The sequence below is a fragment of the Papaver somniferum genome, chromosome 3 (assembly GCF_003573695.1).
Source record: "Papaver somniferum cultivar HN1 chromosome 3, ASM357369v1, whole genome shotgun sequence".
Taxonomy (NCBI): domain Eukaryota; kingdom Viridiplantae; phylum Streptophyta; class Magnoliopsida; order Ranunculales; family Papaveraceae; genus Papaver; species Papaver somniferum.
Window position 1 is genome coordinate 96,868,136 of NC_039360.1, and position 17,174 is coordinate 96,885,309.

General features: G+C 35.2%; 1 protein-coding gene across 1 annotated transcript; it reads left to right on the plus strand.

Annotated features, from left to right (window-relative positions):
* Positions 1-577: 577 nt before the first annotated feature.
* LOC113356908 (probable inactive receptor kinase At5g67200) lies at positions 578-3,716 on the plus strand. Its single transcript, XM_026600144.1, has 2 exons — positions 578-2,336; positions 3,025-3,716. The coding sequence occupies exons 1-2, from the start codon at positions 944-946 to the stop codon at positions 3,585-3,587; spliced, it is 1,956 nt and encodes a 651-aa protein (XP_026455929.1). The 5' UTR covers positions 578-943; the 3' UTR covers positions 3,588-3,716.
* The last annotated feature ends 13,458 nt before the right edge of the window (positions 3,717-17,174 follow it).

Below are 17,174 nucleotides of genomic sequence, written 5' to 3' on the forward strand. Positions count from 1 at the left end.
GTCAGAGACTTACCTATGGGAGAATGAGGTTGGACGCGAACTAGCTTCGGAGTTTTAGTTCGGAAATATCATTCGTATTCGGTCAGTTTGGATACATTCGCGAATCATTCGTGAGGTCCATATAATCCGCGAACTAGGTTCAGAGTTCAAATAGTTCGGAAATATCATTCGGATACGGTCAGTTTGGATACGTTCGCGAATCATTCGGGAATGATTTGGAGAATTACTAACTATGATTGCGAGTAATTGGGATAGCTATAATTTTGTAAGGTTACTAATAGAGGGTACCTTGTTACTAGGGTGTGCACAAATGCTATGTGTTACAAGTATTTTGTCTCTTATTGATTTTGGAACCCTCTGTAGCAACTCTGTACTACAGTTAGCAATGTTGTGATTTTGGGTTTTAAGCTCTTACTATAGTTAAGCTTGTGTTCTACTAATTTTTCACATCTATCCGACGCCTTGGTTGCCTGTGAGGTCTTCCCGACTGGCATCCATGACCTAAATTGGAGTCATTGACCAAGTGAGACTTAAATGTAACAGAAAAAAAAAACAATTATTAAAGAATTAAGCTGGAGGACACCCAATCGAAAGCATAATCCCTGGCTTCTGTTTTTTCTTCACGTGACTATCTCTGGTCGTAAGCTCTGCATAAGGACACCCCTACACCTACTCTGTTCTGTTTTAGCTCTGTTCTTCTCTCTACTCCATAGACAAGTAGTACTTCCTACATACTAAGTACTTGTCACGTATCTCCACCTCTCTCTCTCTCTCTCTCTCTTTCACAGTCTCTCAATGTATAGACAAGAGACCAGAGAGGGAGACCTAATAGAGTACAGGTACAGGGGAACTTCAAAAATAGATTCAAATCTAAGCTCAATCTATTATTCTTCATCAAAAAGATATCATTTTGAGTAGAGAAGAAACCCCCCATTACTTCAAAATGCTGAAAAATCTCTTCATCACTCTGTTTCTTCTCTCTTTATTTACTGCTACTCTTTCTTCTTCATCATCAGTGAGTAACAAGAAGAATGCCCAAGTACTGCCTAATGATGCTTTATCCATTCTTTCTTTTAAATCTACTTCCGATTTGAACAACAATCTTCATTTCCATGTAAACAACAGATCAACCAACCATTGTCAATGGGTAGGAGTAAAATGTGCTCAAGGAAGAGTAGTTCGTTTTGTAATAGAAGGGTTTAATCTTGGTGGATATTTTGGGTTTAATACATTAACTCGCTTAGATCAACTCAGAGTTTTAAGCTTACGGAATAACTCACTCACTGGACCGATTCCTGATCTTTCTGGTTTAGTAAATCTCAAATCTCTCTTCTTACATCATAACTCATTTTCTGGTGTTTTCCCTCCTTCAATCGTATCTCTTCATAGATTAAGAACATTAGATCTTTCTTACAATAACCTTTCTGGTTTAATTCCACCCAAGATAACCGGTCTGGATCGGTTGTATTATCTTAGACTTGAATGGAACCATTTTAATGGGTCGGTTCCACCGTTTAACCAATCTTCTCTTCAAATCTTCAATGTCTCCGGCAATAATCTTGCCGGTCCAATACCCATTACTGCTGCACTATCCCGTTTTCGCTCATCATCATTTTCATGGAATCCAGCGCTATGTGGAGAGATGTTGAATAAAGATTGTCATTCTAATGCACCCTTTTTCAGGTCTTCACCAATAGCTCCAGAACCATCAGAAAGTGACCAAAGCCAGCAATTATCAGGGCTGCTTCTTCCTTCTTCATCATTTTCTCATAAACACAAGAAACCCATTTTGATTATAGGGGTTTCAATTGCAGCATTGGTATTTCTTGGATCAATTTTAGTATTTTTACTAGGCATTAAAAGAAGAAGCAAACAGAGGGTTTCAGTATCATCACCACCTGAGTTAGTCAATTATCCGAATGACGATGGAGTAATAATGATAGTGGAAGAAGATAATGAATTATTACAGACAAAAGTGAAAGAAATGCAGAAGATTCAGCTGGGAAAGAGTGGGAATTTGATATTTTGTGCAGGTGAAAATCAAGTTTACAGTTTGGAACAGTTAATGAGAGCTTCAGCTGAAATGCTTGGAAGAGGTTCAATCGGTACTACATATAAAGCTGTTTTAGATAATCAGCTGATTGTTACTGTGAAAAGACTCGATGTTGTTAAAACATCAAAAACTAGTAAAGAAATGTTTGAACATCATATGGAGTCAGTTGGTGTTTTGAGACATCCTAATCTTGTTCCTCTCAGAGCTTATTTTCAAGCTAAAGATGAAAAGCTTCTCATTTATGATTATCAACCTAATGGCAGCCTCTTCTCTCTAATCCATGGTAAGCTTCTCTCTTCTCCCTCTCTAAAATGCATTAGTATAAGCTTGTGTTACTGTATTTGAATTTGTCTGAGTTGACAAGGGATGGGGCAATGCCACTTTTAGGAACACTAGATGAATGTAGCAGTTATCATGCGGCATATGCATTTGTAAATACTACTCCTGGTAGCATGCGGCATAATTATGAACTTGTAAACAACGAACCGTTGGTAATGATTAAGTGAACATTCTCACAGTGAGACTCATGAAAATCATCCTGTTTACTTTAAGTATGAGCGGCAATATGCCAACAGGAGAATCTTGAGGATGATGCTAACACCGCACTAAAGGGATATTGCCCGTGCACAAGATATGGGCCCTGTAACCCCTTTCTTTAATGATGAAATTACATACTGGTTTAGAACATAGTTTAATGGAGGTCACGGACGAGGATGGCTTTGATTCTAGGGTCAAGGAACTAATTTTATTTTATTGATGCTGTCTCTATTGATAACCTATAACTTGGAAGACCCATTAGAATCCTAAACTTTATTTGAGGCATTCTAGGCCATTGCTGAAGACAAGAAAATCTTTCTTTTTTCCGTGATTACTAGATAGTAAAAAGGGAGCCAACTGTATCACGTGAATTGATGCCTTAATGGTAAGATAAGACATCTTGATTTGAATATTAATCTTTTTATTGGGTGCAGGTTCAAGATCAACAAGATCAAAGCCGTTACATTGGACATCATGTTTAAAAATAGCTGAAGACGTTGCACAAGGATTATCTTACGTTCACCAAGCATCAAGACTACTTCATGGAAACCTGAAATCGTCGAATGTACTACTAGGTGCTGATTTTGAAGCTTGTCTTACTGATTATTGCCTGTCGGTTCTAGCCGATTCCTTGGATGACCCAGATTCAGCTGGGTACAAAGCACCTGAGATTCGAAATGCTGGTTCTCAACCAACCACAAAGTCTGATGTTTACGCGTTCGGTATTCTCTTACTAGAACTTCTTACTGGCAAGCCTGCATTGAATTTATATCATCTACCCACTGATCTTCAAAATTGGGTTGGGGCTGAAAGAGAATTTGAAGGTGGCGATGAAAATCGGCTTTGGATGCTTCTTGAATTAGCTACTGCTTGTAGTAAGACATCCCCGGAACAAAGACCCTCAATGTGGCAAGTCATTAAAATGATTCAAGAGATCAAGGAAAATGTTGTAAGGGAAGATAGCGAATCGATGAACCCAACCAACAGATTTCCTTAGTATTAGTCTGTTCTTTTAAGTTTAATTTACCTCTTAACACTAGTAGTCTTCTTGTTTATCCTATCTTCTTCCACTGTACGGAAGAAAAAGAAAGAAATTTTGAGGTAGTTTAACTGCAGGGTCATCTTTTGAATCATTGAAAAACGTCTGTAAATATAATCAAATTTCCATTGAATTGTTCCTAGTTTCAAGCACTCTATGGTCCAAAATAGTGGATAAATGAAAATTGAACTAGCTTGCGAGAGGTTGGACGGTGGGATTTACATAAATGTTGGTTCTCGAATATTAAATACCATTTCATCCATTATATCATCTGTCATATTCACAACATCATTCATACTAATCCATAAAACATAAAATTACAACTAAATACAGTTGACTTTGAACAACCTCGGACTAATGCGAATCCATTACAGGCTCAGTGAGTGAAGACACCGAGTCAAACAGGTGCTGTAAGAAGCATGAACTGAAGATTAGCTTCATGATCGCTGTTGTGTCGTTGTCTTGCCGAGCTAGGTAACACCTGTTGACAGAAAAGCCTCAACGCCCTCTCGAATCTGTTACGTCCTCCATCTACGGCTCCGTTGGTGCTGTCCGGACCAAGAATCAAACGAAGTCTGAATATGAAAAGCGAAGAGGAATTAGATGCAACGTCGCAAATTCTTGGGAGTTGTCTAGCCAGAGGGAGATATAAATTGAATGGCCACAATAGCGGACTTAGTCTGAACAAGTGGAAGAATCTGAATTTTGTGACTGTCAATAAATGGATCATCAACATCGCCGGCATCTTCGATTAAGTCGATCGACGAGAGAAAAAGAGGAAAACCGATCACAAAGAAAACAGAATGAAGGAGAATGAATAATTCAATAATCAAACTCTCTTATAATTCAATAATCAAACCTCAAATGCTTTGTCCATTGGTAGTGGGGTCTCCTTTATTATAATAGTGCTTCAAATGGAGTTATCACAACTATTTGGGGGATTACTGACCGTGAAATATGATTGATTATATATGAAAAAAATAGTGACGTTCCTTAATTAACACAGAAATTAAGCTACAAATAGGTAGAAAGGTCTCATTAGATAATCCAAGAGCCTATAAAGTTGAATGGGCAGGTCATGTGCTCTTGTTCATCTGATTTATGATAAAGTTGATAGGGTCAAGCCAAAAAATAATAGGCGTCCATTTATAAAGAGCAGATTAGATTGACAAAGTAATAGTAATGCGGTTGAAAACAAGTGATGACCGATGAACTACTTTACCCCATGGCCATGGATGGGGAAGAGTTCACTTGATTAATGTGGAGGGCCAGGTCTAATAATAGAAGTGCAAAACAACACATTTGTTATGTAGCTCGGACCGACAAATCCAGTTTTGGTATGTGGAAATATGGTTCATCGCCTAGTTAGTAAGTTCGCGAATGATTCCGTATCACGAATTTTACCGTCTTATTCGTGTACGTTTGCAACTCCGAACTCAAGTCGCGTATTATGTGGTATTCCCGGATTATTCGCGAATCGTTCACGAATTTTACGTATCCGAATCCTGAATGATACGTCCGCTTAATTCTCCATAAATTCTTTAGCTTTTACGTTTTCAAAGGCCCCACTTTTTGGGCTTTACTGCCTCCCGAGTATACACCACCCAATATTAGATGTTGTTTTAATTTTTATGAAACAAAAATGACTGAATAGATTTGAATGTGAAGGTGAGAGAGATCTCAGACTTACTAACCAAGCATCTAAACCACTATACCACGTCCTCTAGGATGACTAATGTTGTATATATTATTAATATTATCATATTAAGTTTATTTTTTCTTTAAATAACTCACACATATGTATAAAAATTGGTCCATGACCTTATAAATACAAATTATTTAGTATATATAGATACCGAATTTTCAGAGCCGAACTCACATTTATAAATCGAATTATACACGTACGTATGCCGTTCCGAATTACTGACGAATCACGTCTCGTTGACCGAATTATGGACCGATTCTGGGTTTTACAAAACCGTATAATACTCGTACGTTTGACGTTCCGTACGTTTACCGAATCCCGAATTGCTAACTAGGGTTCATCGTGGTAGATTGAGCCGATCGCGTCTCGTCTCAGTTTTTTTCGACAAAAATCCGATTTCAAACTACTAGCTTTTATTTTTAATCATATAAATAACATACCCATTCAAATTCCCAACTCACAACAAAATCCGATCTTATATTGAATTTTCTCTGTTAGAAACCCTTTTAATTTTTATTTTAATATTTTATATTCCTCAACTGAAATGTCTCAAAAAACTATTTTATTTTTTTGTGAAGCCAAACTCAAAGTTGTTGTTGGTAAGGTACATGCCAATTTTAAAAATAAATAAATTAGGAATAGCAGAAGGGGAATAATCAATTAGAAGTTAATTCAGGAGAATGCTTGTTAAAAGGCACAAAGTTTTGAAATTTAACAATCCAAGTTACAAAGACCATGGAAAACCGTTCAAGAGCGATTTGAATGAGAGTTAGTCAAATGATGATAACCAGCGAACCAAAGACTTCCGAGAACTTTATTAAAGACGTTAGTTAAATTCTTACTGTCTAGGTTTATATTTTGTAATAAATGAAGCAGTAATATTAATTAGTTCGAAAATATTTAGAACTTAAAAATTAGAATTCCATTTTTTAATTAAGTACTTATCATATTTAGGCTTATATTTAACTAACTTGGTTTGAGTCCTGTTTCCAGCGAGTCTACTATCCAGTTCATCAAACATGCTTCTAACGATGTTGCCATTTATGCTGCCAACCATGCTACCATCCAGTCCATAATCCAGTTTTCCAGCCATAATACTAACATGTTGCTAACCAATCTTCCATCCAGACTGCCAGTCAATTATGCATGTCAACCAGTCAAGCCATTTTGCCAGCAAGTCCTTCCAGTCAAAGCTCGACAGTTGCACTCAACATGCAGCCAACAACAAAAGTCAATGCATGCCGGTCAAAGTCAACCCGCTGTAACGATCTACGCTACAACGACATAGAAACAACTCTGCAAACTTGTGAAATTGTGCAAACTTGATTTATTTTTTTACTCAAAAAGAACACTATATTGAATTAAAAACATAGATCCCACAAAGAGGTGGTATCCCCGAAATTTAATGTTCAAAGAAATGATCAAAAAATAAATAATCAAAAGTATGGTTGCTAGCTGAACTGTGGAAAAAAGAAACTACATCAAAAAATGAAACAAACTCATCTAAGGAGTTCCCATGATTCCATCTCAATTATGGAGCAACATATTTAGAGGATAGTTTTCAAATATATTAGTTCCCACCAACCAATTGAAAAGTAAGCATTTTATTTTATCAAAAAGTTGATTGTACTGTTTGAATTTTCCTTTAAATAATATTTTATTGCGATCATTCCAAACTGTCCACTCGATTGGAAAAGGTATCATGCCTCAAATCTTATTTCTCCTTGAATAACCCCTTTTCTTGCTCCACTCCCATAAAGTAGCTCTGATATCTTCTCTAAAGACCCAAACTAGCTTGAAAGTGTTGGAAAAGAAGTTCTGCAACTTCGTAGTTTCAACACAATGCAAAAATAAGTGAGAGTGGATTCTGCAGCTTTCGTGCATAAGCTGCGCCCATTTACAACAATTACATTCCTTATAATATCCACATTGGATACTACTTTGCAACATAAAGTCCAATTGAAAAAAATCACCTTAAGGGATTCTTGGATTCCGTAAACTCTTGTGTCAGAACCTGATCAAGCAATTAATTTCAGTGACATAATAACAAGATTTTACTAAGAAAGTATTACCTGGCGTCCAAGAGACATAATCATCACTAGTTTTAGTCAATGCAGGAAAAATGACTAGCTGCAACAACTGGCAGATCATATCCACTTCTACTTCTCTAAGGGTTCTGGAGAAGTTAAAATCCCATGCAAGGACACCATTAGAGAAAAATATTATATCCTTAATAAAACTATGTTTGTTTTTTGAGAGTTTGTATAAAGTAGGAAATGAAGAGTCCAAAGACTGATTCCCTATCCAATTATCTTTCCAGAGAAGAACTTTATTTCCACTTTGTAACTGAATTGAAAAGTTGTATTTGATGATTGCTTTTGAATTTGGAATGTCAGCCACAGTTTTTTTCGAACTGTCTTTGAATTCTCATTAGGTAATAAAGCATTCTCATCACCACCAAATTTCTGCAGAATGACATACCTCGATAAAGCATTTCTTTATTTTTCATATCTCCAGCACCATTTGGCATGTAAAGCTTTATTGGTGAATCTTAATTTATTTATGCCTATACCTCCGTCTTCTTTAGGTAAGTCAACTTCTTCCGAGCAACCCGACCTCTCTTCTTGACATTGTTAGTAGAACCCCAAAGGAATTTTCTCATAATGTTATCCATTTGCTTCCCCACACTTGCAGGAATCTGGAACAATGAAAGATAGTAAATTGGAAGGATGCATAAGACTCTCTTAATGAGCATCAATCTTCCATCTGTAGTCAGATATGTTATTTTCCAAGTGCCAAATCTCTGTTATTTCTTTTACAAAATTACTTCCCAAACGGTAATAGATTTAGATTTACTCCCTAAGGGAAATCCCAAATAATTCAAACGAAATTGAGTCGTTGAGCAATCAAAAATTGTTGCACACTCAGCAAATAGAGTGTTTCCTACTCCAACTGTTGTTCACTTCTTGAAATTAGCTTTCATTCCCGAAACCATTTGAAAAGCAATCAATAAATTTTAAGGTTTATAATTTGCTCCTCCTCATCATCTAAGAAGACTATCAAGTCATCAAAAAATTGTAAGTTAATGATTTGATCTCTAATAACAGAAGGCTTGAACCCCTACATAAGCTTCAGATCAGCAGTTATCTGAATCGTAAAAAACAACACCTATACCACCATAATAAATAGGAAAGGTGAAAATGGATCACCTTGTCTTATTTCTTTGTTACTTCTAAACAAACTAGAGCAGGAGCCATTTAAGAATCTAACTCACTTTTTTTAATAGAAAATGAAATTTCATTCATTTTAATGATGATAATTAATTACATCTTCCTCAATTGGCTCTGCTAATTACAAAGACCTGTTACAATTACACTCCTCTTCAACTAATAAAGTTTTAGCATAAACAACCACTTCCTATGCTGCATTGTTTCCTAATCTAGGAACAAAAGCAAGCGAGTTTAGAAAGAACACAATGTCTGAAATTAAGCTACTTGTCCATTTAACAAATGCAAACTGCCATTTATTGCATTAACTATATTTAAGTTATATTCCAAAAGAAGATGCTTGACTCTTTTAAAACGCATTGGTCCATTTAGAATGCACTAATGCATCCATTTCCTCTAAAAAGACCAAAGCCAAATCTTAACATTGTATAATTCAAGGAACCCTAATTAATGTTATCAAATGGCTTCTGTAAGTCCACTTTGACAACCAAGTTAGAAATTTTTAGCCTTTCCCTAATGTTAATCAGTTTAGAGACAATGAGAATACCATCAATAATTTGCCTATCATCTATAAAAATCTCCTTAGAATTTGGAAATATAGAAGACATTACAACCTTTAGTCTCTCAGTAAGACACTTAGATATAAATTTGTATATTTCTCATATGAGACTAATTAGTCTAAAATTATGCATTGAGGCAACTCCATCACATTTAGGTATTAAGATGATGTTAGTACAATTCAGTGTCCAATATGAAGTACCAGAAGTACAAAATTCATTAAACACACTCAAGAGCTCAGGCATTACAGTAAAACCTCTCCGGAAGAATACTCCATATAAGAATAAACTCCATATAAGAATAAAATTTTATGTTCCCGATTTGGGCCAGTTATATTTAAGAATAAACTCCATATTGGAATAAGTCATAATTTTTTTCGATTCCGTCTTAAGGAACCTACCTCCATATAAAAATAATTAGCAGTATAATATAAACAATATACGTTGTCATACATCAAAGTTCAAGATGAAGAGATTCTTGTAACCATTTTACAAGATCATTTTGCTTCAAAGTAAATTCTTTGCTTTTTTGTGCACAACTTAATACAAATATCTTTCACTCATATGATTCCATTTGTCAATTTTAGGTGTCAAAGTTGAGTTTTATGTGGATTTTGTTATAACAAATTTCATATATACATACATGTAAAAGAAAATCCTCATTTAAGTAGTAGTTATGTTTACCTAGATATATTTTTGTGCTTCATATGCACATGTATGTGTTGTCCGAAGTACATGTATGAAATTTTTTCTTTTAGTCTATTCAAGGTAGACCTCCATATAAGAATAACTCTTATATAAGAATATTTTTTGTGGCCCCTAGGATATTCTTATAACTCTCATATGCACTGTAATAAGATCTTTGTCATGACACATATAGTGTCATTAATGACAAGAGAGTTAGCAAGAAGCATTCTTATGAAAAACTTAAATTTCTTTCTCCATCCATAAGCCGGCCTTTTGATTTAGCATGACACTTCCTATCTAAGTTCAAAAAGGCAGTTTATGCTTAATCTTGAGTTCCTTTTTTTCAGCAAAATCTTAAGTTCAAAAGGCGGTTTCAACAAAATCTTCTTGGGAAAAAATATTGATTTCTTCTAGAAAAAAAGATTTTCTAACTTGTCTATTTCAGCTTGTAAAGTGCCGAAATTTTCCTTACCCCACTTCTTAACGAAGAATTTACACCTAAGAGCTTTTTTATGAAAATATAATTATTTTTTTTTATAAAAAATAAACCTTTCATTAATGAAAATTCAAGGTTACATTGGGTTTAAAATGGAGAATTAGAGAATACAAAGTAACAAGAACATGCCATACAAGTATAACACCGAAAAATACGACAAGAGAAAGAGAAGGATTAACGGAACATGACGAATACAAGCATGAATAAGAACCGATTGGAATAATGGTTATTATCGGAAATAAATTCCAACCATTTTGTTTGTTTTTATTCTTCATAAGGAAATGCTCCTAAAGTTGGAGTGGTATGCTCAAATCTCTTAAAACCTGTGATGAAAATTCCGTCGCCGGATAATCCAAGGATGAAGATTCCGGTAAAGATTCCGTCGCCGGAGACAAAAATGATAAAGATATCGTTGTTAGAATGCATCTCAATTGATTTTAAAACCCATAGTACCCATGAACGACCATTAAAGCCGAGATAAACCTCTCTAGTAGAGGAGATAAAATCACCGTAAAGGTGCACAAAACTTATCAAATGATAAGAGATAAACATAAATAAACCTACCTATAACAAAGATCTAGTGAAATAAAATAAAAGGAGATGAAAATCCCGCTCAGATCCGGCCCAGAACGGACCAGATCTGAGCAGGTAGTGTTTCCGGTGAGTTTTTCTTTTCTTCTGTAAACAGAGTTGGGAGAGGAGAGAGGAAGTTGGTGTAGTGATGTAGTACATCTTTCTCTGTATCAACAATGATTGTTGATCCTTTTCTTCTGTATCAACTTTAACACTTGATCCATGCTTATGGATCAACTATGACAGTTGATCCCTTACGTCAGTTTAAGTTTGTTTGCTTCACAAGTATTTCCTTTTCTAGTTTACATCAAACTCTTTCCTTTTATCAGCTCATGTAAGCCTATATAAAGGCTAGGTCTCTTGTTTACAAGAACACATCTTATTATCAATATTATTATCAAATTTGACTATCAATCTTTTTACCTTAGAATCTTGATCCTAGAATCAGATTTTAACCAAGTTTCTGACGGAACTTCAACTATCTTCAAAACCCTAGCAACTAGTTTGCTATATCCTTATCTGTGCTACACTAGTTGGTATCAGATACAAATTTTTTAGATTTTTATCTAGAAACAGATCCTTACACAGCTTCCGCAAAATCAAAACCCTAAATTTTCTTCAACCTTACTTTTCTTCTTCAGTAAATTCAATGGCAGATAAAACTATCACCTTAGAAGAATTTGCAGAACTGTTGAAACCTCTTCAAACTTCCACTACCAATATTGAGACTAAGCTTACAACCAATGAACAAGCACCAAAACTCTCACGGAAAAGCTTGAAACTATGGAAAAGAGGTTGGTTTTCCACGAAGATTATGTGAACAAATTATTGAAACACACTGGTTTAGAAAAAGAGGACATACCTGAATTAGTCGATGATACAGAAGGAGAAAAAGAAGATGGAGAAAAGAACACTGCAGAAAAAGGAGATGAAACCAAAAAAGTTAAACCTTCTTTTACTAAGGATGATTCTATTCCTGAGAATATCTCCCATAAACTTAACCACAGGGAACCGTTAGAAGGTTATGTCAACAAAAAACTGGTTATTGTACCCCTCAACTATGATGAAGATGACAAAGCTGAAGAAATCCAAGAGCAACAATGGATTGATGAAAAACGATTAAAATCTGGCGTGAATCCTTATGGAACTTTACCAGAGTATAAGTTGAAGGCTGATATCCCTAGTTTTCATGGTGGTTTACATATTGAAGACTTGCTGGATTGGTTTTATGAAGTCGGTTCGTTTTTCAACTTCATGGAAGTTCCTGAATATTCTCAGGTAAAAATTGTAGCTTATAAGTTAAAAGGTGGAACCACGGCTTGGTGGGAAAAACTCAGTGAAGATGGAAGCAATTCTCATAAACCTCCTATACGTACTTGGACTAGGATGAGAGATTTATTACGCGATAAGTTTTTGACGAAAGATTATAAACAATAACTGTTTATTAAACTTCAAAACTGTCGACAAGGATCCAGACTTGTTGAAGAATATATAGCTGAGTTATATGCTTTAATTGCTCGTAACCAATTGAATGAAACTGAAGAGCAAATAGTTGCACGTTTTGTAGGTTTGAACAACTTAATCCAACAAGGAATTACACAATCAACGTTTACTATGGTTGAAGCAACACAACAAGCTCTTAAAGTTGAAAGGCGTGTGCTCAGTACTTCTAGACAAGCAAATCCACGACAAGCTCGATATCAACACTTTTATAAAGCTTCCAGGCCATATAATTCTTCTTATGGTTACCAGGGTGACAAGGGATCAACAGTCGTTGTTGATCTATATTCAAAGGGATCAACTGTCTTTGTTGATCCACATGACAAAAGTGCTAGCCAAGCTTATCAACTGAAACAATCCCCATCTCTACCTTCAGAAAACACTCCAATGATGCATATTCCATCTGCTAAGCCACCTCAGACTACTCAACAACGAGATGTTTCTCATGATACTAGAGGTAATAAGTATCAACAACAATTTCCTCCATTATCTAAAACATCTAATCCTTATTCAAAGTTTCGAGGAGATAGATGTAACAAGTGCAATCAATCTGGCCATACTTCCAGTGATTTTCGAAAGTTTCATGCTTATATTAATGAAATTACAGAAGATGTACAAGAAGAAGATGCACTAGGAGATGATGAACTTACTTATCTACAAGAACATGAGACATATGATGCAGATTTTCTTGGAGTGATTCGACCAGTTTTAATAACTGAACCATGTCCTACTCAAAGACATAATATTTTCAAATCTCATTGTCTCATTGAGGATAAGCCTTGCAACATGATCATTGACAGTCGAAGTACAAAAAACTATATTTCTGCAAAATTGGTTGAGAAACTTGGTTTACCTGTTACTCTTCATCCAAAGCCGTATTCAGTTGGTTGGATAAACAACTCTTCCACTCAACAAATTACCCATCAGTGTTTAGTCAAGTTTTCTTTTCCTGGATATGAGGATTATGCTCTTTGTGATGTTGTTAACATGAATGCAGCAAGCTTATTGTTGGGAAGACCATGGAAATATGACATTCGAGTTGTTCATAATTTCTATGAGAATACTTATACTTTTGTTCATGAAGCGTTTACTAAAGTTTATGGCCTTTACAATCTTCTACTTCAGTCAAGGAACCAACATATAAGAAGACAACTGCATTAGTTGCTACCATTGTTCATTCTTTACAACCAACTCATTCTTTGAGTTCGCATGAAGCTAATAAACCAATGATGGAGATTACAAAGAAGGTACAACCTTTAATATCTTCTTTTAGTGACTTATTTCCTGTTGAGTTACCTAATACTTTACCTCCACTGAGAGATTTACAACATCAGATAGACTTTATACCTGGGACTTCTATTCCTAATCAACCTCATTATAGGTTAAGTCCTAAAGAGCATGACATATTACAAGGTCAGGTTGATGATTTGTTACGAAAAGGATTAATAAGACTAAGCAAAAGTCCTTGTGCTAGTCCAACCTTTTTAGTAGACAAGAAGGATGGTGGATATCGTATGTGTATAGACTGTAGAGTTTTAAATAGAGTGACTATTCCATAGGTTTCCTATACCAAGAATTGATGATATGATTGATATGCTTTCTGGTGCTAAAATCTTTACCAAGCTTGATTTCCGTAGTGGGTATCATCAAATACGTATCCGTGAAGGTGATGAGTGGAAAACAACATTCAAGACAAAGGAAGGTTTATATGAATGGTTAGTAATGCCTTTTGGTTTATCTAATGCTCCTAATACTTTTATGCGTCTCATGAACCAAGTTTTGCAACCTTTTCTTGAAAAGTTTTTCATAGTATATTTTGATGACATACCGATTTTTAGCAACAATGAAGAAGAGCATATTTCACATTTATCTCAAGTGTTTAAGGCCTTACAAGACAATGTTTTGTATGTGAACTTGAAGAAGTGCACATTCTTTTCAAACAAGGTTACTTTTTTAGGATATATTGTGTCAGATACTGGTATTTCTGTGGATGATTCTAAGATAAAAGCAATTGTATAATGGCCTACTCCAACATCTATACGTGAAGTGCGCAGTTTTCATGGTTTGGCATCTTTCTATAGAAGATTTGTGAGAAATTTTAGCACTATTGCAGCTGGTTTGACAGATTGTTTGAAGCATGACACTTTTGTATGGACTGAAGAAGCAGATAAAAGCTTTAATCTACTCAAATAAAAGTTGTGTAGCGCTCTTGTTCTTTCCATGCCAAATTTTGATAAACCTTTTGAGATACATTGTGATGCTTCTATTGTTGGTATTGGTGCTGTGTTATCTCAAGAAGGACATCATGTTGCATACTATAGTGAAAAGAATTCAGATACAAGGAAGAAGTGGTCTACTTATGAGTTAGAATTAATTGCTCTCGTTCAAGCTCTTAAGAATTGGCATCCTTATCTTATTCACGGTGAGTTTGTTGTCAATGCTGATAATCAAGCTCTTAAGTTTTTGAAAACTTCAGCAAAAGTCAATAGAATGCATGATAGGTGGTTATCTACTATCAATCAGTACACATTTTCTATTAAACATCAGAGTGGAAAGCTTAATCAAGTTGCTGATGCTTTGAGTAGAAGAGCTCATCTTCTTGTTACTCTCAAACATGAGAGTTTAGCTTTTGATTTCTTGAAAGATCTATATAGTGAAGACAAAGAATTTAAGAAACTTTGGGAAAAGTGTGGTTCTTCAACAGGCAGTGTTGATGATTTTCTAATTCAAGGTGGTTTTCTTTTTAAGGAAAATCTTTTATGTATACCACAATGTTCTTTACGTCTTCATTTAATCCAAGAATTACATGGAAGTGGCCTGGGAGGACATTTTGGACGTGATAAAACCATTGCTTTGGTTGAGGAACGTTATTTTTGGCCTTCAATTAAAAGAGATGTTCATAAGTACGTACAAAAATGCATGGTTTGCCAACAATCTAAGGGGAATATTCAAAATCTTGGATTGTATACTCCACTTCCAATTCCTGACGCACCTTGGGTGGATATTAGCATGGACTTTGTGCTTGGTTTACCACGTACTGCCAGAAGGAATGATTGTATAATGGTGGTTGTTGATCGTTATTCAAAAACGGCTCATTTCATAGCATGTAAGAAAACTACAGATGCCTCCAATGTTGCTTATTTATTTTTCAAAGAATTAGTACGTTTGCATGGAATTCCCAAGACAATTACTTCTAATCGAGACCCTAAGTTTTTGAGCTACTTTTGGAAGTCTTTATGGATGCGTTTGGGTACTAAAATTTAATATAGTACAACTGCTCACCCTCAAACAGATGGACAAACTGAAGTGGTCAATCGATCTTTAGGAAATCTGATTAGATCCAAGGTTATTGGAGGAAAAAAGAAGCAATGGGATAATCTCCTTCCAAATATGGAATTTGCTTATAACATTTCAGTTAATCGATATACAGGTAAGACACCTTTTCAGATTTTTTATTCTAAGGTTCCTAATCATATTTTAGATTTGGTGGTGCTTCCCAAGCTGCGTAAATCAAATGATAAGGCAGATAACTTTGTTGAGAAAGCTTCACTCATACATCAAGAAGTTAAGTCCAAGCTTGCAGAATCTAATAACAAATACAAGGAAGATGCTAATCAACATATAAGACTTAAGACTTTTGATGAAGGAGAATTGATTTTGATTCATCTCAGAAAGGAAAGGTTTCCTACTGGTACTTACAACAAGACCAAGATGAAGAAATATGGACCATTCAAGATTTTGAAGAAAATCAGTGATAATGCATATGTTATTGATCTTCCATCCAATTGGAACATCTCTAATATATCCAATGTGCAGGAAATTTTTACTTTTCATGGAGAGAATGACATTCTTTCTATTCATTAACTCGAGGACGAGTTTCTTTCAAGAAGGGGGGACTGATGTAGTACATCTTTCTCTGTATCAACAATGATTGTTGATCCTTTTCTTCTGTATCAACTTTAACAGTTGATCCCATGCTTATGGATCAACCATGACAGTTGATCCCTTACGTCAGTTTAAGTTTGCTTGCTTCACAAGTATTTCCTTTTCTAGTTTACGTCAAATTCTTTCCTTTTAACAGCTCATGTAAGCCTATATAAAGGCTAGGTCTCTTGTTTACAAGAACACATCTTATTATCAATATTATTATCAAATTTGGTTATCAATATTTTTACCTTAGAATCTTAATCCTAGAATCAGATTTTAACCAAGTTTCTGACGGAACTTCAACTATCTTCAAAACCCTAACAACTAGTTTGCTATCTCCTTATCTGTGTTACACTATGTAGTTGGATGACCCAAAGTTTTATGAAAATATAACTTGGTTTGCCAGAAAATACCAAACTATTCCACCAGATTTTCTTGTTATCTTAGGAAGGAATCAGGATGGGCCAATAAGTAGTTCTCAAATCTAAAGGGGGGGTCTAAAAGTTATACCTCCATTCCAGCTGAGAAAAACAAGGGCATGATCAGAGATTGGTTTGTGCATTCTTGTTTGAACTAGAGCAGGGAATTTTTCTTCCTAATCCACTGAGACAATAAATCTATCCAACCTTTTTTGTAATAATTTTGGATTTTGTGAATCTATCCAAGTGAATTTGCCACCAGCCATTGTCAAATCCAACAAATTTGAGAATTTAGGAACTTCCTGAAATTTTTACTATTTCTCTTGCATCCACCAGCTGTATTTCTCTCCATCTGAGCTAGAATAGCATTTAGTCACCTCCAATGCACCATGGTTCATGCATAATGGTTCTGATATCAGCTGCGTCTTATGCACCATAGAGAGATGTGAAATAG

Excerpts from the sequence above, each read along its gene's own strand:
- LOC113356908 (XM_026600144.1), top strand. The coding sequence starts at position 944 with ATGCTGAAAAATCTCTTCATCACTCTGTTTCTTCTCTCTTTATTTACT. Across the intron at positions 2,337-3,024 it reads CCTCTTCTCTCTAATCCATG|GTTCAAGATCAACAAGATCA; the intron begins GTAAGCTTCTCT and ends TATTGGGTGCAG.